Here is a 27726-nt window from a genome sequence, read left to right on the forward strand (position 1 = left end):
ATTCCTTAAAAGCTCTTTATGGCTCCTCAGTTAAGCTCAGGGAGCTCTCCTAGACAAAAGTCAATATTTACAGAAGAAAGGAAGATTCCTCCAAATGAGGAGAATAGAAAAGACCATTAATGATGGCAGGTTAAGGGTAAACAGGATGTCAAGGGCTAAATAAAGAGACTTTAGGAAGCACTTTGCAAAGGGTGCTTGGGGTGATTGTGGGAAGTTCTTTAAAGCAAAAGCAGAAAGAACCTTAGGAAACTCATGGGGCTGCTTGTTGGCAGGATAAAAAAGGCAAACTCTGAGTTAATAGGGATGTGGCAGAAACTCTCCACAAGTCTTTGATATGTCAGACTTTACTGCTGAAGCAGGGGAGGTTGCCATGCAGAGTCCACTCTTTGCAGTAGATGAGCTGGATCAGTCTGAGGATGATGTGCAGGAAGCAGTGGAGCTGGCAGGTGAGGCAGATGTGAAGTCGCTTGGACCAGTGGCATGGCTGAGAGAGTTCTGAAGGAACTTAAATGAGAAGTAAGAGAACTGCTGGCCAAGATATGCACCCTCTTATTGCAGGCAGCCCACTGTGGTACTGTAACTCTCATCCAGATGATCCTGGGAAAAAAAGAGGACTGGGTGCAACTTCCTTAGAAAAGGCGTAGAGGCTGTGGCAAAGAATAAGGTCAGAGAGTTCCTGGATGAAGCAGAGCCTATTGGGAAGAAGGCAGTGTGCCTTCTGGCCAGCCAAGTCCTGCAGCACTGACCTGCTGGGATTCTGCAAAGTTGTCAGTAAATGTGCGGACAGAGGAGATCCTGTGGACGTCATGTATTTGGATTTTCAATAAAATCAGGCTCGATATGAGTCCGCAGTGTGCCCTGGCAGCCAAGAGGGCAAACTGCACCCTGGGGTGCATTAAACAGCAGCTGTCTATATGCCAGGGGATGCATTATGTCTCAGTTGCACCATTTGTCCACTTGAAACGGGCATGTATGAAAACATCTATTTGGAATTTGTGCTTACATCAATTCAGAATATATTCTCTGTTTATTCTATACCTCTAGTTAAACCGCTGTTAAATACCGTTCAGCTTTCTCTTCTACTGCACCATCTGTCTTATGGTCTTAATAGTATCTTTTCTTTGTGGTAAAAAGTGTGCAATACCACTAAAACATTTTATGTACCTGCTACATGATGTTGCAAAGCCTAAGCTTTTTTTGTGCTCCATTGCCATGTATGTGTAGGCAGTTGGGTATGTTGGGCAGTAACAAACAAGTTCAGTAGTTAACAGCCTGTGCAGGAAAGAAAATTCCTAAATTCCTATGCTTGCTTGATTGTCTTTCTTTTTTTTTTTAAATCTTTCTTTCTGCAAGCTGTCTACTCTTAGGATGGCATCTTCTTTCTCCAGTTTACCATTCTGCATCCTCCTAAGGGCAGGACTTTACTCTTAGATCAAAACAGAGTTTTGTTTTGATGAGTTAGAGAAGACAATGCAGTAGCAGCACATCTCTGGCTCATACATTTAGGGGGCTTTGCAGTTTTTTGCTGACACTAACAGCAAGGCCCAGCTTTCTCATAGAATTTGTCATGGTAGAAATTCAGCTCATCGGAATGTTCCACAATGACATTTAGCTCTTAAAGCCTGTTCATACATGAGCAAAAGATATCTACCCAAAACCATGTCCAATTAAGGGTGACTGAGAGGTATTTAATATCTCATGGTAAGAATGAAGGTATAATTAACAAAATATCTTCGATCCTCTTAAAGGTGTGACACAGTCACCATAAGGAAGTACGTTTTCCGGTTTCCTGCACTTTCTCAAAACACAGTGTTTTTATTAAGTTATTTTCCTTTCCTTAGACAATGTTTAATTACATATTTTTAAAAATAGAAGAAATTCCAAACCAAGTTGTCCATATGTTTACATTAAAAAGTTATTTCCATACTTGGATTTCAGTGCATGTCATGCCACTATCTCATTTTGAACCTGATCTTGCTCCTCCTCTATGTTATGGCAGGACATTGAGTTTAGTGAGTGCAGCATATGGTGCAAATGTGTATGTATCCTGAAGCAGTGTGTAAAGACTATTGAAATGCCAGAAGACCTCACTAAGAGAGCTATGCAGCTGCGAAAAGTGAAGTAATTACTCTTATTGTTTAAAGCTTGTTTTTCCTATTAATCCACTATGATGTAAATGGTTAGTTTTAAGTAAAATAGGTCAGGTTTCCCTCCTGACTGATACAATCCATATAGTGTTTCTGTAGCTAGATTTTAGCCTTCATTTAAGCCTCTTCTTGCCTTAGTATAGCTTTTCTGCAAATTATTTGTCCTTCAAAATATATTAACTGTATATCATAGTCCTTACTCTGCATTCCTGAAAAGTCACTAGAACTTGCTGCTGTCAACTGTGTGAGTGGAACCATTAAGTGTCTTCTAATTCTGTGGTCACTTTCTGACTGCATGTAAGGGGAGTCAGAATGTGATGAGAGATGTTTAAAGTGATGATCAAATTTTCAATGGCTTGAAAACTGTTACTGCATTTAAATAACAAAACGATAGAGTACTGTTGAAATTAGTGTTGTAACAAATCTTGAAAAAAATTGAGATAGATGTGTTTAACTCAAGTCTCTAATGGGATATTTTCTGAACATAAACTTATGAATATTGAATTGTTATTAAGGATAATTTTCAGCATTCATGAGTGTTAATTTGGGGCTGTTTATTTTAGCAAAAACAGGTTGGTCGCTCACCTGGGGTAAGCAGTATAGAACACCAGCAAGAGATCACTAAATTAAAGGCAGACTTGGAAAAGAAAAGTGTTTTCTATGAAGAGGAACTATCTAAACGTGAAATGTTGCATGCTAATGAAATAAAAAGTCTGAAGAAAGAACTGCGGGATGCAGAGAGCCAGCAGCTTGCCCTCAAGAAGGAAATCATGGTTTTGAAAGACAAGTTAGAGAAAACAAGAAGAGAAAAGTGAGTATTGTATGGAATTTACCTTTTTTCAATCTTTTGAAGTCTCCTAGTGTTTTTCCAAACACACTGTCACTTCCTTAACTGTAGTGCAGGCCATTCCAAGGTATGCAACTTGAGTTGCAGACTTGCAGCTCTGGGTAAGTTGACCCCTGAAGCTTATGTTGCACTTTCATGCAGTTTTTTGACATTTTTTTCTTTTATTTGGTGTTTTCATCTTTTGATGCAAAACTAACGTGTTAGAGATCAACTATTGTTTACATTTCTGCCAGCACAGGAACAGTCACTTAATGCGAACCGAGGCTAATCCATGCTGGGTTCCATCCAGTGTTAACATCAGTCAGCAGACTACTGTAGGCGTAAGCTGCTTTATCTCTTCTGACATGGTAATTTGTCAGACCTGCTTTTTTCTCTCCCACGTGGTGGGGCTTATAACTGGCCTTGAGAATGTTCCTTCAGGCATTCATCAATAAAACCAAATTTTCTGTTGGATAACATAGAAGTGGAAATAATAATAAATTAAAGGTGTTCATGTTCATTCCTAAAAAATTCGGAATGCTTTATAGAGGGTAACATAGATGTATCTTTCTGCTGCTGTAGCAAGATGGCATATTAGAGAAACCATGGAGAAGTTCCTGCTGCAAGCTGAACCAAACTGTAGCGAGTCCTTAAATATAAGTAGCAAATGAAATACTGATTTTTTTCAAAGAAGTTAATGCGAATAGGAGTAGAAACACTGCTTCTCTGGTAAATTGTGTTCAGCAGGGGACATAGATCATACAGCCTAGAATGAAGTGGATGAACTGTTTCTTCCTAGCATGCAGCTATTCGTAGGCTGGACATAGTAACACCACAGTAGTTCACTGCTTTGTTCTAGGTTAAGAGGTAAAGCTTGCATCAGCAGCATGTTTTCATTGTAACACAACTTAATGGTCTTGCTGACCAATGAGTTACAAATTCACAAAAGGCTATTCTGTCTTGTAAAATAAAAAGGTGATAGTATGACACGCTTTTAACTCCAGCAGTGTTATTCCTCAGAGGGAGGAATATTAAATAAAAAAATCAGTAATACTTCTTTCTGCAGGCTAAACTGTTGGTAAAGATCATACCTCCAAGCACTGACCAGACCAAACGCTCCTTCTTTCCTAATTCTAGTGTTGTACAGCTGTAGACATTCTAACTAGATGTCTATCTAGTGAAATAACAAATGTTGATGTGCTTCATGCTAGCTAGTTCATAAATCTTCTTTCAATCTGGTTTCTCTGTATAGAGAACTAGATGCAGTTCTAATGCGGGTGCTGTATGTATTTCAAATGTTAGTGTAAGAAAACATTTGAAAGCATGAACAGAAATGTGTCACATAACAGGTATCCAACACTTGGCTCTTCATGGGAAGGGCTTCAGCATCATATTAAGTCAGGTGTCCAAGCACACGATGAGTGATTGATGAAGGCCTGATTTTATCTGTGTTTTGTTAAACAAATCTGCAGAATCTGATGCAAGTATTAGGGCTCCACAGAATTGCAGTAGTCCTCTGTTCAAGTTATGCTATAGATAGACTTCTGCAATTTAGAAGGGAATCTTAAATATTAGGAATGCAAGAATTGCGGTTGCTACTCAATTCTCAATATTTGGTAGCTTTCCATAAAAGAACATGGATTTTTTTGTTTCTGCTTACACCTGTTGTTTTTAGCTTTTGTAGTCAGGCATGAAAAGCTTTTTGTGAGTCTTCCAGTGCAGAGGTGTTCAGTGTAAGCGTTGAAAAGGAAGCACCTGGAGGATTTATGCTGAGATAAGAGGAATTATTTCAACAATAGGCTTTTAGTGGGTGTGGAGTTGAAGTGTGCTTATACAGTTTGGCAAAAATATTTTAGTAGTCTAAAAATAATCTTCCATGCATATTAAAAAAGATTTTGGTAAGAGGATGTGGTTGTATTACTTTGTAAGGACTATATATAAGAGTGAATTACATAGGTTACTCCAAGCAAGGATCAGTAAGAGCTTTAACGAAGTCTCTTTGTACATTTTTGTGTAACTTGCATGTTTGTCGTTTCTGTTACGGCTATTTTTTAATAGGTATTTTTTCTTTGTTTCCTTCAAATACTTCAACAGCATAAGTCTTCAAGGGAGAGAAACTACCTTTCTGTACAAAGTGATTGCCCTTTGCTAAAGTCTCATAAGCTGCATGCTATTGAAGTTGGAAGCGTAGGAACACAGTATCAGGCCAGTGATCTGTGCAGCACAAGATTCCATTTCTTAGAATTGTCATTATGAAATATTTCAGAAGAAGGTGCAAGAAACTGTGCAAAATTAATCATGTTTGTAGAAGTTTCTTTTAAGCCTATCATTTCATGATGGATTTATAAAGCAGGGGGCTTTATAAAACAGCATTTGCTGGTTTTAAATTGTGACATAAAGAAGCCTGGGGGCTGGTATTTGTTTTGGGTCAACTTTTCTTGGTTTCAAAGCAGTAAGATAAAATATTTCACCACTTTGTACAGATGCAATAAAGAGTTGGAGTGACAGTGATACAATAAAGCTGTATTTCACATTGCTTGCATGTGGTTTGCTGCAGTTTTACTGATAAAAAGAAAGCTGGATCATGTATGATTTCTTAACTTGAAGAGCAGATACATAGCTAAATGTTAGATGAGAGTAAAAGCTTGATGGGAGAGGAGGATGCCAGGCTTCAAAGCAAAGGCATTATTTTGATCTTGCTGGCTGTCCAAGGTACATCTATGGAGTCTGTCACAGTTCTGTAGTTTGCTGAGTTGATATTTGTGTGTGATAGATTATACCCACATTCTTCTCTGTTTCAAATTTATCTTCATTTCTGTATTACACTACAGCAGTCTGACTTAAGGGGTAGCGACAATGACCAGTTGAAATAAGTCCAATAAGCAAAATACAGAAAACTACAAATATGTTGGGCTCTTTCATCAACCTAAAGCTTCCTTAAACACCACCATTTATGGCTACTTTCAGCCTTAGAGGCTTAAGGAATAAATTTAAGACAAATATAGAATTAAAAATCCTAAACAAAACCATGAAATCTTTAAAGAAATTAATTAAAAATTAGTTTGGTCTTCTGCCTGAGAAATTAGCTTTGAATCTAAGCCTTGAAAACAGAAGCAGGACCTGTTATTAATTCCCCTGACAACCAATGCTTTAATCTCTTCCTGTCTTTTCCCTAGACTGCTCATCATATGCATGGAATCTGTTGATATAGAAAAGGAGTGGTGGTGAATTTCAAACTTGGCATTTAAACAGTAACTATAGTATGTTACTTTACTAGGATGAAGTATTAAGTTTCAAAGGATGCCTAGCAACATAGAATTTCACTATGGGTCTAACATGATGTACTAGATTTCAAAGAGTGGTTGAAACACTAAATGAATTTCAAATTAGGAATAGGAAATTCAAACCAGCATTGCTGTTAACTGGGTTTGCTGTAGCCACTGACATTTCTCATCCTTTAATGGTGTTCTCTCAATTTGATAGAATTGTAGTAGTTCTGCATCTCAGAAAAAGAGGCAAGGATGTGATTTCTGTGTTGCACAGTAACACAGATCAGTAAAATTCTGATCTGTATCCAGAAAAAAAATTGCAGTGCTCAAGACAAGGTTTCCTCTGGATTTTATTTTTACAGTTAACCTTTTATACTGCTCATTTTTTCTAGCCTTTTTAAGGCTGGACAGTGGTACTTGATGAATGGGTATTTACTGTATATGTGGCATTTATAATATAGTTCTATCAACCTACTGATGAACTTTGTGCCAGTGACCTGAATAATTGGTAAAAAGGTGAGTACAAGATGCAAATGTACCGAGTCTGAAATCAGTAGTTACGAGGTGGGAGTTACACATCTAAAACATTGTGTACACCACTTGAAGGAATTTACGTTTTTTGGCAAACAGAGGACCTGCAGCTTCATTTATTTTCCAGTTCTCGTGTTCATTGTGCTAGATTAAAGTTGATATTAAGCAGATTCAACCAGAGGTTCTCCTCTACTGAATGACATCTGTGGGAGAAGGGAAGGCTTGGGGGAAACAGCTGCTGGGAAACTTTCTCAGAAAGAATGGTCCAAACTTGCTGTAGAATCTGGTTATATTAAGAGTGTATAGGCTATCCATCCCCTTTTTACTTATAGTTAATATATGGTACCTGAATTAACAGTTCAAATGTGTCTTCTGGCTGTTCTAAATTGTCCAAAGACTAGCCCATATATAAGCTTTTCTCATCAGAGACCCAGCTCCAGGTCCTCTAATGTAGCTTCTATATGCTCTGGTTTCATGTGTGGTCATTTTTGCTGGTCATTCAGTGAAACTTGGAATTGTAGAAATGTATAAGTTAAAATAATATTTCTATGAGCAGAGCATTTTAGAGTATCGACACACACTTTGGTCTGCAGGATCACGGCTGCTCAATGTGTGAAGGATTCATCTGAAGAATAAAATTTCTGTTAAGTGGATTGATAAACAGTAGCTTGGTGAAGCTCTGTTAATTCTATACTGTCTAACACTAAAAATTCAACAGACTATCTTATAGTCCTAAGATGGTAGTGTATCAAATTACTTATTTTGAATAGACTGTGCTGTTATCAATGTAGTACTTCACTTCAGCATGTGTGCATTGGTCTCTGTGTTTAAGTGAATAATGGGGTGAGTTTTAGAATAGAAAACTTTCTAATTCTACTTTACTTTATTTCTTAGCCAAAGTGAGAGAGAGGAATTTGAAACAGAGTTCAAACAAAAATATGAACGAGAAAAGCTTCTGCTGACAGAGGAGAACAAAAAACTTACAAATGAACTTGATAAGGTAAATGCTGAGTAGTTGAGTCCTAAATTTACAACTCTTGTATGCTGTGTACAAACTGGACAATATAGAGCTGTATTGGTTATTATTAACTCTTAACTGGTAGCAGAAATTGATGTTATACAAAAATTGGTGATTAATATTTGATTTGAATAGAGGATCTGCATGCATCCAAACTTGAGAAGGCGTCTGTACATATATACATATATTAGTATTTATGTGTGGGAGTTTAATTAAATGGTCTTACAGTTCGTAAGATTAATTCTAGACAACACTGTAAGCCAACAAAAAAGGGTTATTTCATTGTATGACCCAAATATAAAAATACATAGTTAATGATGTGATTACTTAGAGTATATTTGCATGTCAATTGTTGTGAAATACCAGGCCCCCTCCTACCCTTTGAGGTTAAGTATTACTTGGAGATATTAAAAAAATACAAATGATAAGGCATATTAATTGAAGTGTGTTGAGCAAGTAATAATTATGATTCGTGCATTTGGATTGTCTCTTTATTGTTCATTTTGACTGGTTATTCAAGTTCATTGTGGATTATCCAAGTCTTGCTAAACTTGTCTATTATTTTTGTAATACATTAGATTTTCTAAAAATGTGATGAAAGTACAATGTTCTTCAAAGTAAGCATGTTTGCATGTTAGTGCTCAAATTTAAGTATATTTTCATACCAGTATGACACATCATATACATGCCTATATGTAGGCTTAGTCCAAGAACAGTAGAGCCTAGTCACTTAGATTGGTTTTGTGCTCTCTCTCTCCCCCCCAATTAACTTTGTATTTTTCCTGTCCAATGACATTTAATAAGTAGGCATATTTAAATGATAAGACCATTTAAATGATAAATAGGGTGTGGAGTTATTCATATTTGAAGTAAAAAGCAAAATAGATTTAAAACTGGCAATTTTTTTATCATTTTGATTTGTTAATATATTTCAGTACTAAAAGAAGCCTTTCACGTGAGATTCATTCTCTTTAGAAGGCCTTCCTACAAAATCTTTCTGGTCTCTGATTCCAGTTTGACTTTCTGAATAATAATTTAACATAATGAAGGTTTAGTTCCCATTACCAGCTCAGGTTAGCTGTGGCTTTTGTCTTGCAGAATGTGCATGTGTGAATGGCAGCTATGTGAATGCGAGAGGTTAATTGCTAGGTATAACATATTGCTCTTAAATATGTGCATTTAATTTCAGTTTCCCTGTCTGCAAGTAAGTACAATGAAAAATAGGGGAATGTGAAACACCTGGAGAATCTCAGGACTGTCTTATGCTTGTATCTGTTAAGCCTGTCTTTCTCCATGGTTACTAAACAAGGGAGAGGTTCGGCAGTCTTATCTGAGCTATAACAATTTTTATGCCTTTGCTTTGCTCTTTTAATGTAGCTTTTTCTATACAGAACATTCCACACCTATATGGTGCAAAGCAGAAACCTTCTAAGAGCTGTAGAGGTATGTGGAGGCTCAGAAAAGTGATTTATTTGGTAGAGTAAAAATGTAGTTCTAGTCCTTAAAAGTGACCTTTCAATACAGCTAAGGCCGTAGGCGAGAAGAGATTCTGGCTTTTATTGTTACATAGTGTTTATTGTGATGGGCAGTACCAATTTTTAAAACAGATACACGATGTGGGAGAGGGAAAGATGGGGGGGCTTTGAGTCTGCACAGAGATGGAGTCACAGCAGTTTATACTTTTAATAAGTTGTTTAAATTCTCATTCAGCTCACTGCCATGTTCGAGAGGCTGAGTATGAATAATCGGCAGCTGGAAGAAGAGATGAGAGACCTGGCTGATAAGAAGGAGTCTGTGGCCCATTGGGAGGCCCAAATTACTGAGATTATCCAATGGTGAGTACTCTGCTCTCATGTCATTACAGAATCCCCTCAATATGTGGTGGGGCTGTTACTGCATTTTTGTCTCTGCACAAGGCACTTGGAAGTGCTTAGGTGAAATCTCACACCCGTCTGGGGTTTTGTTTGAGATTTTAATAATAGACAAATCCAGAAAATTTTGTTCTTCCTTAAGAGTGAAAGTGTCTTACCAAATACAGCTTTTTAAAGTGCAGAAGAATCGTGGTCATTGGGTGTGGCTTGTGGCTGTGGAAAAATGCTGAAAGGAATCATGTGCTGAGCTCACGCCTCCAAGGGGGAACAAGCCTGGGAAAAGCAGTGACTTGAGAGTGTTTGTGTCTGGGCATTAATTTCCTTCATCTGCTTGGCATGTGGCAGAATGAAACAAATACAGTGCAACTTTTATGTGATTTTTTACAAGGAGGTCATTTGAGACTACCACAAAGCCAGTCAAGTAATGTTTCTAATAGTACTTTTGCTAAATAATGATGTTATGTTTCTGTGAAAAAAAATGTTGAAACTATTAAGGGTAAAAGATTGTGTATTCTAGGTTTTTTATCTATCTTTATTTTTCCCTTCCATGCCTGCTTATCTCCCCTTCCTTTTAATGGTCCATTGCAGTGTTTCACATCTACAAAACCAGATTGCATTCAGACTTTTTTTTTTTTACAGATCATCCACTTGTGGGAAGACATCATCATATATACATCATCATATACTAATCTTTTTTCTTGTACTACTTGATTATTCCCTCCCCCCCCCCTTTTTCCCATCTCATGTTAGTGAAAAAATCTAATTTGTTGTATCCAGGCAAAAACGGGAAACATTGTTTCAGTGAAACCTAGTTTGGTGGTGTTGTAATGTCAGTATAATTTTGTTGTCCAGATACAGAGAAGTTTGGCTTTTGAATACTACCATGTGAATACATAACAAGAAAGAAAGGCCATCTTCTGGGTTTCATTTAAACAATGTTTTTTACATGAAATTATGTAACGCTGGTCCGTGTTATGAAGTCCTAGTGTCTCAAGGCCTTGTATTTGTAGCAGAAGGTAAAAAATTTAAAGAGTCCGCTTTGTCCATGTTCCTTTTATATCTTGTCTCTCATAACTGTGGGTGTGGTAGACAACCTGTGTCACAGAAATTAAAAAAAGTACTTAAAAATTGTTTAAATGAATTTAAATTTCTGGCCAATCAAAAATGTTTATTCAGGAAAAAGTCAAGATAACAAGTCAGACAAGTCTTTTATTTCACATTCCTTGTTGTTTTAAGGTATCAGTCGTAATGCACCAAGGTAATCAAACCCAATTTTTCAAATTTACTTGTGAAAGCACTCATAAAACCTGGCAGTTATGGACAAAAACAAACTGGAATCAGTTGTGGATTCTTTTACTTAACACTATGTAAAAATGTACCAAAAGCCATTAAGAATGTACCTTCTGCATCTTATGAAAGTGTTTAATATTTTAAGATGTACTACCGATGTGGTTCAGGTATATGATAAAGCATTTTTCATGTTAGAGATGTCACTGTGGCGTGGTAAAAGGGTTTGGGCTTGAGTTTTTTGTTATCTCTAAAGATACTTAATGAAAAAAGATCCAGACACATGCAAGCCTAACTTTCTGAATTGCAGACACCATTTTGCTGATCCCTTACAATAATATAGTGTCTTTTAAAAAGTATGGAACTAAAAACTAAAGAATTTTCTGAAAAGAAAAAAAACAAAAGCACTGTGGGCAGACATTAAAGAGTCAAAAAAATCTTGCTTGTTTCCAGTTTGTCATCACTATACACATCTCAATTTTCACTTAATTTTCATTATACACACTCAGTTTTCTCTGCTTATGTTAAATTTTTTTCAACTATGTGAGCCTTTATCTTAGGTCACATTTTTTCCTTGTTATGTTTAGATTTTTCCATGTGTTACCTAGAAAATCTGGTCATGTTCATCTGCTGTCCTTAGAATTCAGCACTCCATACCAAAACTAGGTCCTTCTCTGGGGAACATGGGGTGCTATATGAAGTATTTAAGCATCTGTTATAATGATAAATGCTTTAAAGGAGAAAAAAACACCACCTAATATTGAAGAAAACTAGACTTATTTAAAGAGTCATAAGCCTATGTTTTCCTCAGAGGAACATGCAGTTTAAATCAGTTCCTGTGTACATCTTCAGTATGACAACAGAATGGAGCTACCAAAGTTGGGTAGAGCTTGTAGGCTACCTCTTCAAAACTAACAGATTTTTCTCTTATTATATTTTAATATAATTTTTATATATAATTATTATATTAAATATATATTATTATATATAATTATTGTATTTTAAAATATTACATTAAAATATGTATTTTGGCTGCATACCTGCCCCCTCTTAAAAACTGCTGTCTTCTTTTTGTACCGTGATTCAGGAAGGATAGGAGGTAGTAGATGGAATTGATTACTGGGTTTGTAAATAATTTGCTCAGCTGCCTGTGGTGGTCAAGGGATTCCTTCTGGCCTGTTTTGAGTAACACAAGCCCAAGGAGTTCCTCACTTCCTTTAAGTGCTTTGCCATCTAATAGATAACTCTCTCAGGAAATTTACCCCACTATTCTAATCCATGGTTGGTTGAGATTGGATGGTTAAGATTGTTACTTTCTTCATGACTCCTTGGGCCTTTCTAAATAGCTGTTTCTTTGAGATTTTATAACTTGTGAGTAATTTTAATGGCCTGTCACATTCTCTTTAGCCTTTCCCTGCTTTCTAACTCTGCTTCCTTGTATCTGTTTTAGAGATAATGTACAAAAGCCTTTTAATTTTGCTATTCTTATCCCAAGATACCATAAATATAGGCAAAGTTTTAATATAAACACTGGAATCAAACTTTCATTGCAAATTCTATTGTGGACACAACAGATCCTCACAGATCATTCAGCCTTAATGGAGCTATTATATTGACAAGTTTATATTAACCAAATCACTCATCATTCCTTGACAAGAGTAGGAAATATTGAGGCTTTTATAGTCAGCTGTAAATTTTCCTATGGGAAAGAGGAAAGGAATTGGAGGTTAATGCAGTCACTTTAAAAAGGAATCTTTTAAATAGCCGTGGTACCGTATTTCTGTGCTGTGCAGAAAGGAGGTCAATGAAAATCTTGGTAGTGATTCCCAGAGTACTTGGCAAGATTCTTATCTTATTAGTCTCTCTGGGAGGGGTTCATGTAACCTAGCTGCAGAAGTCCTAATGTAGACAACTAAAATAAATCCCATGGCTAGTCCTGTAGAAGTCTGTTTTTCTCACAGCTGATTGAAATGGAAGCCTAGACAACTGTTTCAAATGGATAATCCTGTACTGCTGAGTGAATGAGCTAAATCTTACCTGTTTTACCTACAGAATGGATGTTGGGCTTAGATTCAGCAGGCCAACTGTGGCTGTTGTTTACCGGAAGATTCAGTTAATATTTTCCTTGTCAGTCAGGTATTTTTTATATTATGGTTGATTTTATCTGAATTATTGATTTTATTGGAAAAAAAACAGAGCAAAACCACAAGCAAACAAAAAAATGCGAACTCTCCCCTTTCCCCCTCCCCCTGACATTTCTGATCTAAATCAAACATAAAAAATCTGGTTCCTCTCAGAAGAAAGCACACACAAACTATGACAAAGATTTAGCAAAAATTACGGGCAAATTCAACTAAGAAACTCAAAAAGCGAAAATTCTGAGACACATTCTGCTTGAGGTAAGAATAGTAAGAATTATCTCTAAAATAGAAAATCTGGAGGGTGGGGGGAAATTTCAGGGTTTGAGAGCAGAGTCAAGTGTTGAAAATTTTTAGAGAAGTAGTTCTAAAAAAACAAATTTTGTTGGAGAGAGCAGGGATAAAGGAAAACGTTAAGTCTACTTTGAGCATCCTGATACAACAACAGAAATGTAAAAGTGTTGAGAAACTACAGGAGAAATGGGAGTCATGACTCTCAGATTTCCTTGGGGTTTTTAAATCCAGTGAGATTGATCACGGTGTAAAATCCCAGGTCTTTAAGATCAGTCCTGTTGAGCAAAGTCTCTGGTCCTCTCGGTCCATTTTGTATTATAAAATATCCCAGCTGGGGACCCAGGGAGCCTGACTTTCCGAGCATCCTGAAAAATTACATACTAGATAACAGCCAGTGGTTATTTGGAGGTCGTCATGATGTTAGCTCTCCAACCAAAAGGTTAAATTTAATTTTACAGGAATTTATACTGTACTTCTGTTCTAGGTTCTTTATAGTTAATGAACTAAGCTTGCAATGGTAATAATATATGAATAAATATATGTGAGATAGAAAAACAGAAGAGTTAAACTCAATTTTCAGTAAAGAAAGAAATGAATGGGTGGAACCTGAAGAACTTTTCTTCCTCAGGTGTCTTGCTGTGCTTGTCAGGGCTCTATGTCACAATGAGGACAAGGGAGAAACATTACTAAGAGTAACTTTACCATTCTTGGTCTTTTTTTTTTTTTTTTTTTTTAAGCCATCTAAATGAAACAATGCCAGCGAAGCAGTAACAAATAAAAAGTCTCCGAGAGCTCTTGGGTCCGCTTAATGTTCCATCCATGTATGTCATTATTGAGAGAATTTTGCCACCTAGTGGACAACAAAACTACCTCAGTTCCAAATTGTACTTCTTTTATTTACTGTCTTTTCATAGTCTGAGGAGTTCCTTTGAACTCAGTACAGATACTTGTAAACATTGACTTTACGTTTTCATTTTCTGGTTTTCTGTATGACTGTGGAACATCTCTCTGAGGTTTTTGCATGTGCAGATTTTCAGCATTTAGAGCCTGAAGGTTCTGTGCATCATAAACCAAATAACTGATGTTTTCTCACTTTCCATAAGTATGGGTCTATATGGCATGATAAAAATTGACAAAGAAGTTGGACACCTAAAGTTTTTCAGCTTCATTTAGAAAAGTTAAAAAAAAAAGCCACCAATTTAATTTTATTTTTCATTGTGGCATTGTCCCTTTTTTCAGCAAAGATTTTGTGTGTCATTAAAAGTACCTCAGGAAAACCTACTTTCTCAACTTGAGAGCCTCACATTCTTTTTATTCCTGCTTACACTTTTTTCACAATGTATTTAATTATGTGCCCAAAAAGCATCTTAAGCTACTTCTCATATCTTTTGCCCACTTCTATAGCCTAAGTGGTTTGGGTAGGCCAAGATTATCTGGTTGTCAAAATGTGTCATCCAGAATGTTTTGAGAAAAGAAGTTGATATGCTGCTTCCATCAAGTTCTGATATACCTTGGGAAAAAAATAGGGATTCATTAATATCAAAACTCTCACTGACTTTAACAGTCAGGACATGTGCAGTTTTCCTAGATTCCTTCCCACCTCTTGAACTAAATTATAAGCAGGAGACAAAGAAGAGAAAGCCCAAGGCATGAATAAGTGCTTACTTTTTCTTGTTGGGTGTGAGATTCGTGGGAAATGGTCGCTAATTTTGCCTTTGCCTCCTCTGTATTAAAGCAGTCTGTCTTCCTTATATAAATCTTAAACTGCCCACTCAGAAGTCACCACAACCTGCAGATGTTTAGCCCATGGCTTTCACACTGTGATCTTGCCCTGAAGCCACTCTGGGAATGCTTTTCTGTTCCTCCCTTGCCCATGGCAGTTCAGAGTATGTACTCTCTGTTGCCTCTTGGTGACTGTCTATAAGTCTGTGTTGAAACTTTTATGTTTTTATAATTAATGGTAAACTTGCAAGTAGCACCATTACTGTGTTCAGTGTGTGTGTGAACCCCATAGTATAAACCAGAAAAACTTATATTGCTCTGTAGGCATGGAGGGGGAAACACTTTCTGCAGAAAGATCACTCTGAGACAAAATTAACCATCTAGAGAACTGTCATCTCCAGTCCAGCATACTCAGGATTACAGTTACTAAGGAAAGATCAGGAAGCAAGGATAAGTTAACTTCGTGAAATAGAAAAACTATTTTCCCACTTTCCTGTATTTTATTTTAAAATATTTAGGGTTCATTCATTAGACCACATCCTAAACATTTCAGTGTTTGGTGCAGATAGACTTTACTGTGATCAAGCTGTGGTATTAGACTGCTGGTCTCTGAGACTAGCTCAGGAACTTGCATATGTCCTGGTGTTGCAGAAATGAGTTTGCTCTTCTGTGGGCAAAATGAAAATGTTCAGAGCCAGGCACGTAAGGAAATAGAGTAGGAGGGGTGATGTTAGGATTTTTTCTGTTTGTTTGTTTTAGGTTTTTCATAAGCTACTTAGTTTCAATGAATTAATTATTTACCAGCTTTCTTTTCTATGTTAACACCTGAGGCAAAGTGAAGAAAGAACCTTCTGTTGTGATTAATCACAGAAAGTTGTTGTTCTTCCTTTGTAACTGATGATCAAAGAATCTGAAAAACAGACATGTCTCCTCCTTGTTGTCTTTACACCCAGAAAACATGTCTTGATAGAAAACAAGCTCTCTAGATGAGAGGGCCTCTTCTGGTTTATGCTCTTTAATAACATTAGAAGTAGACTCTCCCTATTTAATAAGCATTTCTTGAAGTAACATCACTGTTTGATTTAACTACTAGTACTTCTAGTCAATTGGTACAGTAAAGCCAACCACTAATTCCAATATCATATGGACAACTGAATTGTTAATTCCGGGATGTGAATTTTGTCTTAATTTGCTCCCTAAAAATAAGATGAATTGTGAAAGGTTTCTTTCCCACTGTTTCAATTTCAGGTAGCTGATGTTTTTACTGAGACATATATTACATATTCAGATATATGTTTCTTCAGTCTTCATTCCTTATCGATGCATATTGTTTAATGGAACTCCACAAAGCAGCAAAGAACTAGTTCTGTGTGGTTTTCTGTTTGGGGTTTTTTGTTGTTTGTTCATTTCCTTATGTTTTATGATTTTTCTTTTGTATTCTGCTTTTATTTGTTTCCGGTTGTTATTTTGGTGAAGAGACTTCTGTTTTTTCTTTAGATTCTTTGGTTAAAACACTGTATTTTTCTTATGTTATTGTTTAGGGTAAGCGATGAGAAAGATGCTCGAGGTTATCTCCAAGCCTTGGCCTCTAAAATGACAGAAGAGCTGGAAGCCCTGAGGAACTCCAGTTTGGGTGCAAGAGCTACAGTAAGACTTTACTTCCATATGTCAGAGGGGTTTTTGTTTGGAAAAAAACCACTAATTTGATAGTTTCAGCTGCAGTAATAATCTGTCTGTAGAGTCTGTGTTAATCAAAAGTTAAACTTTCCTAGAGCTTCCCTTCTGAATAAACTGAATAGCAAATTTATTCTTTTTCAGTTAATTAAATACCAATATATTTTAATGTGATTTTGTCTATTATATTGTTCAAGTAGCTACTTTTTATATGAATTTGTTGAAGGAAATCGTATTTTGGTTCATGAAAACCTTCAAGACTTTCACTTTTGAAATGTGAATGTCCTTTGTAGCTGTCATTTGAATTGAGGCACATCAAAACTAGAATTCATAAAATCTCTTTGCTTTTGAGGTCAGCATATAACATTCATCTTGCCTGTATATTACTAGAGTTCAAAAATAATACTCTACTAACATTCTTGGTGTACTCTGAATTTTTAATTTTATATTACTTTGGAATTAATGAACTCTTACATTAAGCATGTAATAGACTGAGAAACGAAGTTGTTGAAGTTAGCTACATTCTTCATTTTCAACTTTCTTTACGCTTACTCTTTCTTCTCCCTTTTTTTATTCTTTACTAGGACATGCCGTGGAAGATGCGCCGCTTTGCAAAACTGGATATGTCTGCAAGGTTGGAGCTCCAGTCTGCTCTTGATGCTGAAATCCGAGCCAAACAGGCTATTCAAGATGAGTTGAACAAAGTCAAAGCTTCCTGCATCTCTACAGAGTGGTAAGACTGAGTTGCTCTGATGCAAATTTACTTTGATACCTCTCAGGAAATGCCATCAAATCATTATTTGTAACTATCTTGTCTGTCAAAATTTGAAAATGAATGATCATGCTGGTTTCAAATATCCAAATGTGAAAAAAGACCATATCTCTCATCAGTGTGTGAGTAGCTGAACACCAACTGGGGAAAATTGAAATCTTGAAGACTTCTGGAGGGGATGCTTTCTCTTCAGTAATGTAATCTCTCCTCATAGTGATAACAGGTTCAAATCCAAGCAGAGTTTGTTTTTTTGTCTTAGAACATACCCTTTTCCATTCCATTGATAGCTGCATTGGGTTAGCTGACTAAAATCAATCATTGCATAGTGATTTGCACAGTAGTAACTAATAATGACTATGGAATATTACGAATTCTTTTATTCCTTCCTCAGACTCTTTTCCACCCTGTCACCCTCACATCCCAACAAAATGTATTCTGAGTTGGGTGGATGCCTGAAGCAGGGATTGGTAGGGAGTCATTGCATTTCTAGGTGTCTAACTCAGAGCACTGCTGTGTTTTGCAGCTCTAGGGAAGCAGTTGGACAGAGCTGAGATTCAAGTATGTTACCTGTAAAGTGGGAACACCTAGTCCACATACCTTGCTTGTTTTTCAGGCCAGGTAACGTGATGACAGGCAACATTGGAGATCCTCTAAGAACAGGAGAACCAGTTTTTGCTCTGATAGGCAAGAATGAGAAAAGTGCTCAAAACACATAGTAGTGTTACCTATCAGCTGCGAATTGGATAACTCTTAAGTAACTGAGAAAAAAATAATTCAACTTAATCTATTAGTATCACAGGCACTGAATTAAGAAACAAATTTAAAAACCCCAAGATTTTAAGCATAAAAATATATGTGGTCTTTTTTTCTCCTTTACAGGATACAGGCTCACACAAGCCTGTTTCATGGGTAAATGGGAACAATTAATTGCTTTTTTTCTGTTGTTTTTTTTTTTTTTTTATAAGATACCATACTAAACAGATCCCAATAGATTTCTGAATTCATTTGAAGACATCATGAACCTTCCTGGGCATTAATTTTTAAATAGCATGCAAAGTTGGACAGAAAAAAGTGGTTTCTCGATACTTACATAAGTTTTTTGTTTGTATTCTTTTGAAGTAAATTGCAAGAATCTGAGAAGAAGAACATGGAGCTGTTGGCAGATATCGAAAGGCTGAAAAAAGAGACAGAAGAGCTTAGATCAGAAAAGGGTATGGCAGCTGATATCCAAGTAAATAGCATGTTTCACATTGGTTGGGTACATCTTATCAATTAAGCTCACCTTGCAACTAAAATATGATACCAACAGACTTTGGCATACAAAATATGAGCACAACAATTGTGTGTTAAGATGTACCCACAGCAGTTGCATTTGCACTTTCAGTATTTGTAATACGCTTCAGTTTTGTTGATACACTTACACCAGTAAGGTATTATTTGAGTTGGAACTGTGTTGTTTTCATTTGGCACGGGTATGTTGATTTACTGCCAGAAAACTGTTAGAAGTATAGATATATTTCTAATTTTTTCTCCTTTTTGACGGGTGAAGGTATTTAGACTTCAATACTGATAATTTATAAATGTTTTGGGTCTGTCTTCCCAGAGAGTAAACGACTGCAGAGGAATTTTTAGCATTTATTTGTTTCTGGGATGACTTTGTTGATGTAAGCACATACTGAGAAGTGTGGTCATGATTACTTTGCTGTGGTATTAAGAATATGTTCTGAGATTACTGATGCATCTGACTAACAGTATTTTGCATTGTTGCTGGGAGAAGAGACTTTTTTGGTAATTCTACAATGAAAAAAAATTAAGAGATGATTAATGATTTGGCTGATTCTTTGCAGTTTCTGTAGTAGCTCTAATATTTGTATCTTATGAGTCACATGGGAAGAAGTATTTTTCAGGCCAAATGGAATTACCTAATTTTCTGTAGGGAACTGTTTGAACTTCAGAATTTCAATACCCTGGCAACAATTGCTGCATAGGGATGTCAAATATTGTTCAGACTTTGCAACCTAATGATATGTCGGTCTATAATGTATTGTACTTAACTGTCATTTTCTATATGTAGGCCTCCAAGTGCTGGTTGATTTGTAAAAATAGTTCAAACCTATACAGAATATTAAAAAATTGCTGGGGCCAATTAGCAAATAAGACTTAAGGAATTGATATTTTGTTCATCTTGATGTTTAGCATGGATACCAGGATTATGCTTCTTCCAAGTGCTTGGAGAGAAGCTCTTGTTAGCATCTTCCTGGAGACAAAAATACTTTGTCATGCTTAGCTTTCATTTATATGTTCTTGAATTATCTTAAATATTATGCATGGTTACTTGAGTTCTGAAATCTTCCTTTGTGTTAAATAATCTGTTATGAATTTATAATTAATACTTTACCCTGTATTTTTTCCAGTATTTAAAACCTTATTGTTTTGGTGAAAACAGAGATAAACATTTACTCTTTTTTTAAAACAAGCAAAAAAAAGTATATATATATTTCTTCTTACAAGATGAAATATATGTTTGAATCATGAGTTTTATAGATTCAAATGTAGACAGTGTACAGTGGTAGAGTAACTTTTAGTGTGTAGAAATTTATTTCTAGGTAGGGATTGCTTGGGTTAGCACTTGAATCCTTTGCTCTTTATAAAGATATTCCAGAAATTTAGCAGGTGGGGAAAAAGATTGCTAAAAATTATCATCAGTAGCAGGTAATTTGGAAATTGTTTTTAGTATTTTTGGAGGGGATTTCAGTGTATTTATATTTTAAAGAGGAAACAGTTCTTGTAACCTCATCATTCACTATGGGTTATATTAGAGCAAGACACTGACATTTTTTGAAAGAAAGAAGTAACCTTTGATAGCATTATTCTTTTGAGATGCACACAGTCCTGCAGGCCTTGGTCATAATAAGTATTTATATGTATGTGTGTATAATGCATTTACAGCATTCAGGAAGATAGAGTTTGTACACATCTGTGATCTATAAACACCCACACAGCAACTTGAATTATGCCCCAAAGAAAAGAAGAAAAAAAGCTATGAGTTGAAGCTAGTTAAAGTAACAGTCAGGATGTGCCAGCCTCTGCAGCTCCAGGGGATGCAGCATTCCTGCTTCTCTTGCTGGCTGAACATCACTTAGATGATGCTGTGTGACAGAGACATTTGAAGCTTTACCCAGGGTTGTATTACTCCTGGGCATTCAGCAGTGAGGGATGGCAGCCTGACAAAGAGCACGGGTCAAGGAACCCATCCAGTGTTTTCTGGATGTTTTTGTGGAACCTGGCTGTCAACTCCAGCTGTCCTGTCATTGTAGGATATCCCACGTGTGACTAGAGCAGGGATGGCACCTGCTGCATTAGCATGTGGTGCCAATGGGCATAAGCACATTAGAAACCAGTGCCTTCTGCATAACAGACATGTACATACTGTGTGTTTTCACACTGAACTCATACCACACAGACATCTTAGCTTGGAAAAGGTTAATTAAACATACACTTCTATGTTTCATACAAGAAAATCTTTTGCTGTGGAAGACAGACCAAATGTGCAACATGTTTTAAAACATGGAGGTGTTTCAGGTGGACACTCAAACCCTGATTCAGCAAGGCAAAGGTCCTCCATGAAAAAGTTATTTTTCTGTAGCTTAAAAACCTGCTGCTGTTTTCTAGGTGTAAAGCACCAAGACTCACAGAATTCTTTCTTGGCATTTTTGAATGCGCCTACCTCTGCTCTGGATCAATTTGAAGTAAGTGTTACAGCTGTTTTAACTCTGTTAGTCAGTGGAACTACTGTTGTGTGCAGGTTATGTGCATATTTGCTGAGAGTTTGCTGCTGTATTTTAATTGTATTTCCCCATTTATACTTGTATATAATAATATGTGAGAACTGTTTGTCATTTACAGTGCTGGCTACCTTCTCTTGAATGCTAGTGATCATAGTGAATTCTCTCTCAAACCTTGAATGCAGAAATTTGCCTGATTTTGTGGTGAACATGAAAAGCATAGTTGTTCAAATGGCTTTTCTTTGTATTCAGAAAAATACCAAGTAATACAGATTGTGGTTTGATAAAAATGAGAGAAAATATGTAAATAATCCTTGATTGTATCCCCTGAAGTCCTTGATACTGTTTATTAGATTGTTTTCATCGTCTGTTCATTTTACACAGATCTGTAAAATCCAGATAACTGCTATTCATCTCCTCTGCACAGATCCTATATACTTAAAAAATGAATTTGTTTTTTACCTTTGTCACTTTTAGACAGAGGACCAGTTTAGGTAGAAGCCTGGAAGAAAAAAATTGAAACAATACTGTACATTTATTTTCTTCTTTTTTTAATCAACAGTAAGCCATGCATAATTTTTCTTTTAAAAGAACAGCTGGGATGAAATATTGGTCAAACTGAATTCAGAGGGGACAAGGCACCACCTTTATAGTTGTCTAAAGTTTGCCCATTTTTTTCCTGATGCACGTACAAGGTCATTACATGTAGCTATGAAAGGGCATAATCACTGATGTTACTAATATCCCAGAATGTGCTTTCTTTTCATTATGTGTTCATTAATTCATTGTTCTCTCTTGAAGTCCTCACAATTAACACAATTTTTAAGTTTTCTTTTTAATCATTTATCTTATAAGTTACTTTCAGTATAAGAATCTTCTTGGAGTATAGGAATATTATTTTATTGAGTGCTGGAAAAACACTGGGTTTTTTACAGATAGATTATTGATTAATTGTCTATTAAAGGCAATTAATGAAAACTTACTGAGGTAACTGTTACTGCCACTAATTATTTACAGTTCTTTACTTTTGCAATTTTATTTATATTGCACAGTTTTCTTCATCCATCTCTTTCTCTCTCTCTCTCTTTTTTTACTGCTGTTTTCATTAAAATAGGATTCCTTTTCCTCCTCTTCATCCTCATTGATTGATTTTATGGATGACGTAAGTCTGACTTTCAACCCAGTAAATCCCTTAATAACAGACAAGTTGATTGGTTTGGAATATTCTGACATTAATGCAGTCAACTTAAAAAATCTGCAAGTGCAGTGGAGAACAGAGTATTTCTGTAATAGCACACTTACGTCTATTTATACATATAGGTGTTCCATTTTAAGCTAAATGTTTTTCTTTAGGTGCAGGTGAAGAATTCTTAATTGCAAAGAGTTTTCCTGATGGAGGAAAGCTGCTTTTAGGCCTTATTTATTGATATGGCCTGTGGAAAATGGTCCCAAAATCACTGGCACATTTATTTTATTTTATTCTATTGCTTCATATTATTCCTTTATCATTAGTTGTTTCCAAAAGTTTTCTAATCACTTCAGTTAAAGTGTTTCCCTTGCATACAGTTAATTTCTGTTTGCTCAAATAAAATATTGTCTCTTTTTTAGCCTATATTGTGAGAAGTAATTTTCATTATAACTGAGGTGAACTTACTACTTTTTATTGCCATTTAAGGTGCAGGTTTTCTGTCAGGACAGTTTAAATTTTTTGACTAGTTAATTGCATACTAAGAGAATTAATTTAAAAGCTGAAAATTGACTGCATTATATTTCTCCCAAACTGAAATATTAGGCACATAAAAGTAATTAACAGTAAACTTTTTGAAATCAAAGTATATACTGTGCATCCATGGTAGACACCCATCCATTACAACTTTGTAGGTATATTGTGTGTGTGTGTACGTTTGTGTGTGCTTGTATATTTATTTTTGCACACATATTTATACGTGTGTATTTAACATAGTGTAATCCTATTTGCATTGAAATATAATTCATTTTATTTGAGCAATATCTGCTGTAAAGGGTGTAGCAAAGAGGATATAGTATATGGGCCTATTCTACTGCTTTCATTTTCTTTCACTTGCTTTGAAAGAATGCTTTCTTTCTGGATGCTTTTTCTCTATAAGTCGGGTATATACCCTAGACAAAATGTGAAGATAAATCTGTGGTATTACAGAAGACATTTGCCTGCATTTTTGTATAGCAAAGTTTGGGCTTGCTGATATTGTTGGAATTTTCTTACACAAAAAAAAATGAGAGTAGAGTTTCCTGCCATGTAAATGCACAATAAATGAATAATATTTCTGTCATTTATCTGGATTAAAGAACTGTTCTATGTTACCTGAATATTAGGAACTCTTAGTTTGTATCAACAGGTTATTTCATAGAAAGGTACCTTTAAGAATATCTAAAACTCTATCCTGAAACCTGTTAAAAGAGAGATAAGGTACATATGTGGCAGAGTAGCTGATAATATTTCATTTTTCAAGAGGAAGCTTAGGACGAGAATATTTTCCTGGTTGCTATCTAATTAGTTTTGAAGGACTTCAGCACTTAATTCTGTATTTATTGTTGGTTGGGTTTTTTTTTAAAGAAGGCAGCATTTCTTTTCCACAAGCATTTAGACAAAATTACATTTTTTTTCTCTATGCAAACGAGTAGTTTTCAACTACTGCTGTACATACTTTAAGAACAATTCTTGATTGGTCCACCCAGATCAAATCTTTGCAGATACCCACCTTTTAGTCTGGGGTACAGTTTCAGGTATTAATGTGTGTACTGTTGTATGGAGATGTTTTACTACACATGGAGTCAAATTCCCCGTTACATCTTAAATTTCAGTCCAACAGGAGTGTTCTTGCTCAGTTACATTGGCAAAAGTACATCTCTGGACTGGACTGGCCAGGGTCTAATATCTCTAACATCAAGGCAGATTTTTTTTTCATCTGACAAAATTCCAGAAGAAGGAGTTGACTGTTCAAAGATGGGAAGAGTACCTTGCAGGCAAATACAAGACATTCTGTCTTTGTTAGAAAGAGAAATAAAGCTGATAGCTGCATTAGTAGGGGAATGGTGCTATCATTCACTTGTGCTTAAAGTCAGTTCTGGATATTTAATTTACTGGACAATTACTTGATTCATTCATAGATATATATTCTCTGAATTATCACAATGAATGGTTATTCATGATTTAGCTCATCAAGTTTGTTTAGTATCAATATATTAGATGAACTTAAGAGTACTAAAAATCCTTGCCCACTGAATGTGACCTCCGTTTCCTTTCCAATTACTGTTTTTGATAGTAGTTGCCTTGAAGGGCAGCCCTTCTTGCAGCATCTCCAGAAGAATTAATTTGTGCTCGGTCAAACCTGAGAAGTGTTTTGGTTCTTTATATTAAGACCAAGGAAGAATTAGAAGTCCTCAGATCAGACTCATGCAGTGCTGCAATATTGCATGGGTTTCAGAAAAGCCTCTCTTTTAATCAGGAACCCGAAGTAAATATTAATAATGGCCTGTATTGTTTCTTCAGACTCTGTGCTTCATTAAGAAAGGACAAAGAGTGTGTAAAATTATGTGCAGTTGCAGTTACAAGGCAGTCTTTGCGAGATCTCTGAAGTCTATTTAGCATGTAGACGTGTACACAGTACTGGGATTACTAGAGTGGGCATGTCTTGTGTGTTTGCCATCCAAATAATGTAACTATTTATAGCACTCTGGGAATGTCTGGAGTTAATTCTAATTTTCTCAACGAGGAAAACAGTAGTTTTGCAATTTCTACTGGAGAGAAATAAAAATAGATGTCCTGCTGACTTTGTAGCCTGCAGATGCTGAGCAAGAAGTGGTAACTCGCTGTTTGGATGAGTAGCAATCACTGTTGGTTCCAGCTGTCCTGCCTTGAAAAGATACTTGGTCAGGTTGGCAGAACTGGTGCCTAAATCCTCACAGCTGTGAAAGTCCACACATTCAGAAATGACCCTTGTGTCTCCTGTGTACAGCAAGGGGAGTAGGAATGGCTTCTGCAGTCCCTGGTTACTGATTTTGGTGGAGAGGGAAGTCACCCCCAGTGACTGTAACAGACTCATCTCTAAATCTCTGCTGCTGTTTCTCCTGTGTGTTTCAGGCTGTCTCTCAGTAACATCGTGTAGGTGTTAAGTCTCCTATGTTCACTAGAATTGTCTGATAATGAAAGTGTTGGGTTTTGTTTCTTTGCCAGGTGCATCTTTGTGTATCTCACTAGCTACTACAAGCAGTCCACTTATTTTATTTAAGGATGAATTCGTGATTATTTAATAATAATAAAATGGAATCCTACTTTCCCTTGACAAAATTATTTTTCCCATATGCTCAAAGAAACTATTTTTTCCCTTGTTACTAACACATTACAAATTAAAGATAGATTTCTTAAGTCCTCCTGCATTCTGTCCTCACATTCAGTCCTCATAGGCTTTAGTTAGACTAAACAAATCTGAACTTCGTAAATAGCCACAGAATAAATGATGTTCTGAATTCTTAGTATTGGGCAGAATAAGCCACAGTAGTGTATGGTGAGAGCTTTGACTTTACCTGCACATTCATAATTAAGTTTAGAGTAAATCTGGTTTGTAATGATACTTTAAATTGGACATATTGTGCCTTCAATAGATTACTTCATTCATCTTGTTTCAAAGCACAGAGATGCAAATTAATAGTGCAACGTAGTCTGCAGTTTCCCTGCTATTATCCTGTGTAAAACTACAGGCTTGAAATAGCGGTTCCTTTTTCTTTGTTTCTTCCCTCTTTTTGCCTCGTAATATCTTGGTTTTTAAATACTTGTAAAAATGAACATGTTTGTGTGTGTCTAAACACTATCTCTGGAGATACAGAGTGTGGGATTCTGAGGCGATGTATGTGTCAACTGTTCAGTTTTGTAACATATTCTCCTTTCTTTGTTAAAGCGCCCTCCTTCCTGTATTCCAGCTAACAAAGGCAGACGTGTAAGAGGCTGTCTTACTCTATGTGGGCCTTTATTTTTTGCCTGTTGTGTCCATGCCTATGTTTAATGTATGGATTGTGTATTTACCTCACTGCATGTCCTGTGCTGCTGCTGCTGTTTGCTGCTGCTGCTGCTGTGCTTTTTGTTGTTTTACAGCTGTGAGCTAAAAGCTTTTGGAGTATTTCATTTGGTAATCCTGTGAGCAGAATATCACAGTAACTGGAGAAGATGCTTTGGGTGCTTTCTCATTTCAGTGTGAAAGTTCTATGTGGAAGCCAATCAGGTAGATGCAGTTTGGGAAGATGAGCAAACATCAAATGAGGACCTGTTTATTTCCTTGCCTTTAGCAGAAGGCATGTGTTAAGTTAGGGGAGTTGCCTGTAAAAGGTGAAAGTTTGGCATTTGGGAGACACATCACAGCAAATGATAGAAAACATCACAGTACAAAGATAAATAAATGTGAAGTAGAGAATTGAGTATGTAGAGCATCAAGGAGGGTAGGAAAAACTCATACAGGGAAACAGAAATGGATGTGTCGTAGTTGGTTAATCTGGAAAAGTCTTTGGTGTTTCAAAAATCATGATGGGTTTTTAAACATTTGTTCACGTGTTATCAGAGGTTTGTCAGACTTGAATTTGCACCGGGTATGTTATGTCCATTTTAAACTCATGCTGCCACTTTTATTCCTTTATACACATATGGTGGTAGGAATAAGTAAGTATACAAAGCATTTATACTGAATGTTAAATAAATAAGCAATATTGCCCAACAGCTCCAATAGTGTCCTTACCCAGGCAGTTCAAAGCACACCACTCAGTGTCTCAGGCGAGCTTACGGTAACTGCTTGTTTTTGTTGGCGGTGCCTCCTGTTCAGGAGTTCCCTCTCCTCAAGATTTGTTTATATACTGGCCAGCTTTGGCTCAGACCTAACAGGTGACTCATGTAGACAACTATGCACAGTCCTGTGGAAGACAGCAAGGCTGTTACAGTTTGGTAGGAAATATTGAAGTCTGCTTTTGATAATCTAGTGGGTTTGTTTAAAACCAGTTTGAATGGTGTTAACACTGTTTTCGTAAACTGTTGACCATAGTTGAATCACATTGCTTTTGTACTTAGTTCTTCTCATTAAAGCAAGGAACCTGAGATCACTGCAGCAATACAGCTTAAGACCCTATTCCTGCAGCAAAGGTGGTGGTTAAATTCCCTTCAAATTCTGTAATGGTAGATCAGGTTCTGTGTGTTTTGTGGGCTCTCTATGTTCATAAGTAAAGTAAAAATACATTTGTTACTGTTTCAGCAGTTGTCTTCAACCACAAAGGCTTTGTAGCACATTCCAGAAAAGTTCCATCATTCATATCAAGCTTCTACTAAATTTTTTTCACAGACACCATGAAAATTCTTTGGTATGCAGATGCTACTT

The 27726-nt window shown here is 36.2% G+C and overlaps 1 protein-coding gene across 14 annotated transcripts in view; it reads left to right on the forward strand.

The window, feature by feature from the left end:
• CDC42BPA (CDC42 binding protein kinase alpha) overlaps positions 1–27726 on the forward strand; it is a 187720-nt gene that overhangs the window by 123451 nt on the left and 36543 nt on the right. For 7 of the 14 annotated variants that reach the window (XM_064648041.1, XM_064648046.1, XM_064648047.1 and 4 more), the window contains 9 exons: positions 2711–2958; positions 7668–7773; positions 9502–9626; positions 16645–16750; positions 17362–17510; positions 18669–18760; positions 21222–21298; positions 22449–22496; positions 26269–26307. In XM_064648041.1, coding sequence (XP_064504111.1) covers positions 2711–2958; positions 7668–7773; positions 9502–9626; positions 16645–16750; positions 17362–17510; positions 18669–18760; positions 21222–21298; positions 22449–22496; positions 26269–26307 — 990 coding nt within the window. The remainder of the gene's footprint in view (positions 1–2710; positions 2959–7667; positions 7774–9501; positions 9627–16644; positions 16751–17361; positions 17511–18668; positions 18761–21221; positions 21299–22448; positions 22497–26268; positions 26308–27726) is intronic. The other 7 variants (XM_064648043.1, XM_064648052.1, XM_064648044.1 and 4 more) reach the window with 4 other exon arrangements.

Source organism: Pseudopipra pipra, chromosome 3 (genome assembly GCF_036250125.1).
Source record: "Pseudopipra pipra isolate bDixPip1 chromosome 3, bDixPip1.hap1, whole genome shotgun sequence".
NCBI classification, from domain to species: domain Eukaryota; kingdom Metazoa; phylum Chordata; class Aves; order Passeriformes; family Pipridae; genus Pseudopipra; species Pseudopipra pipra.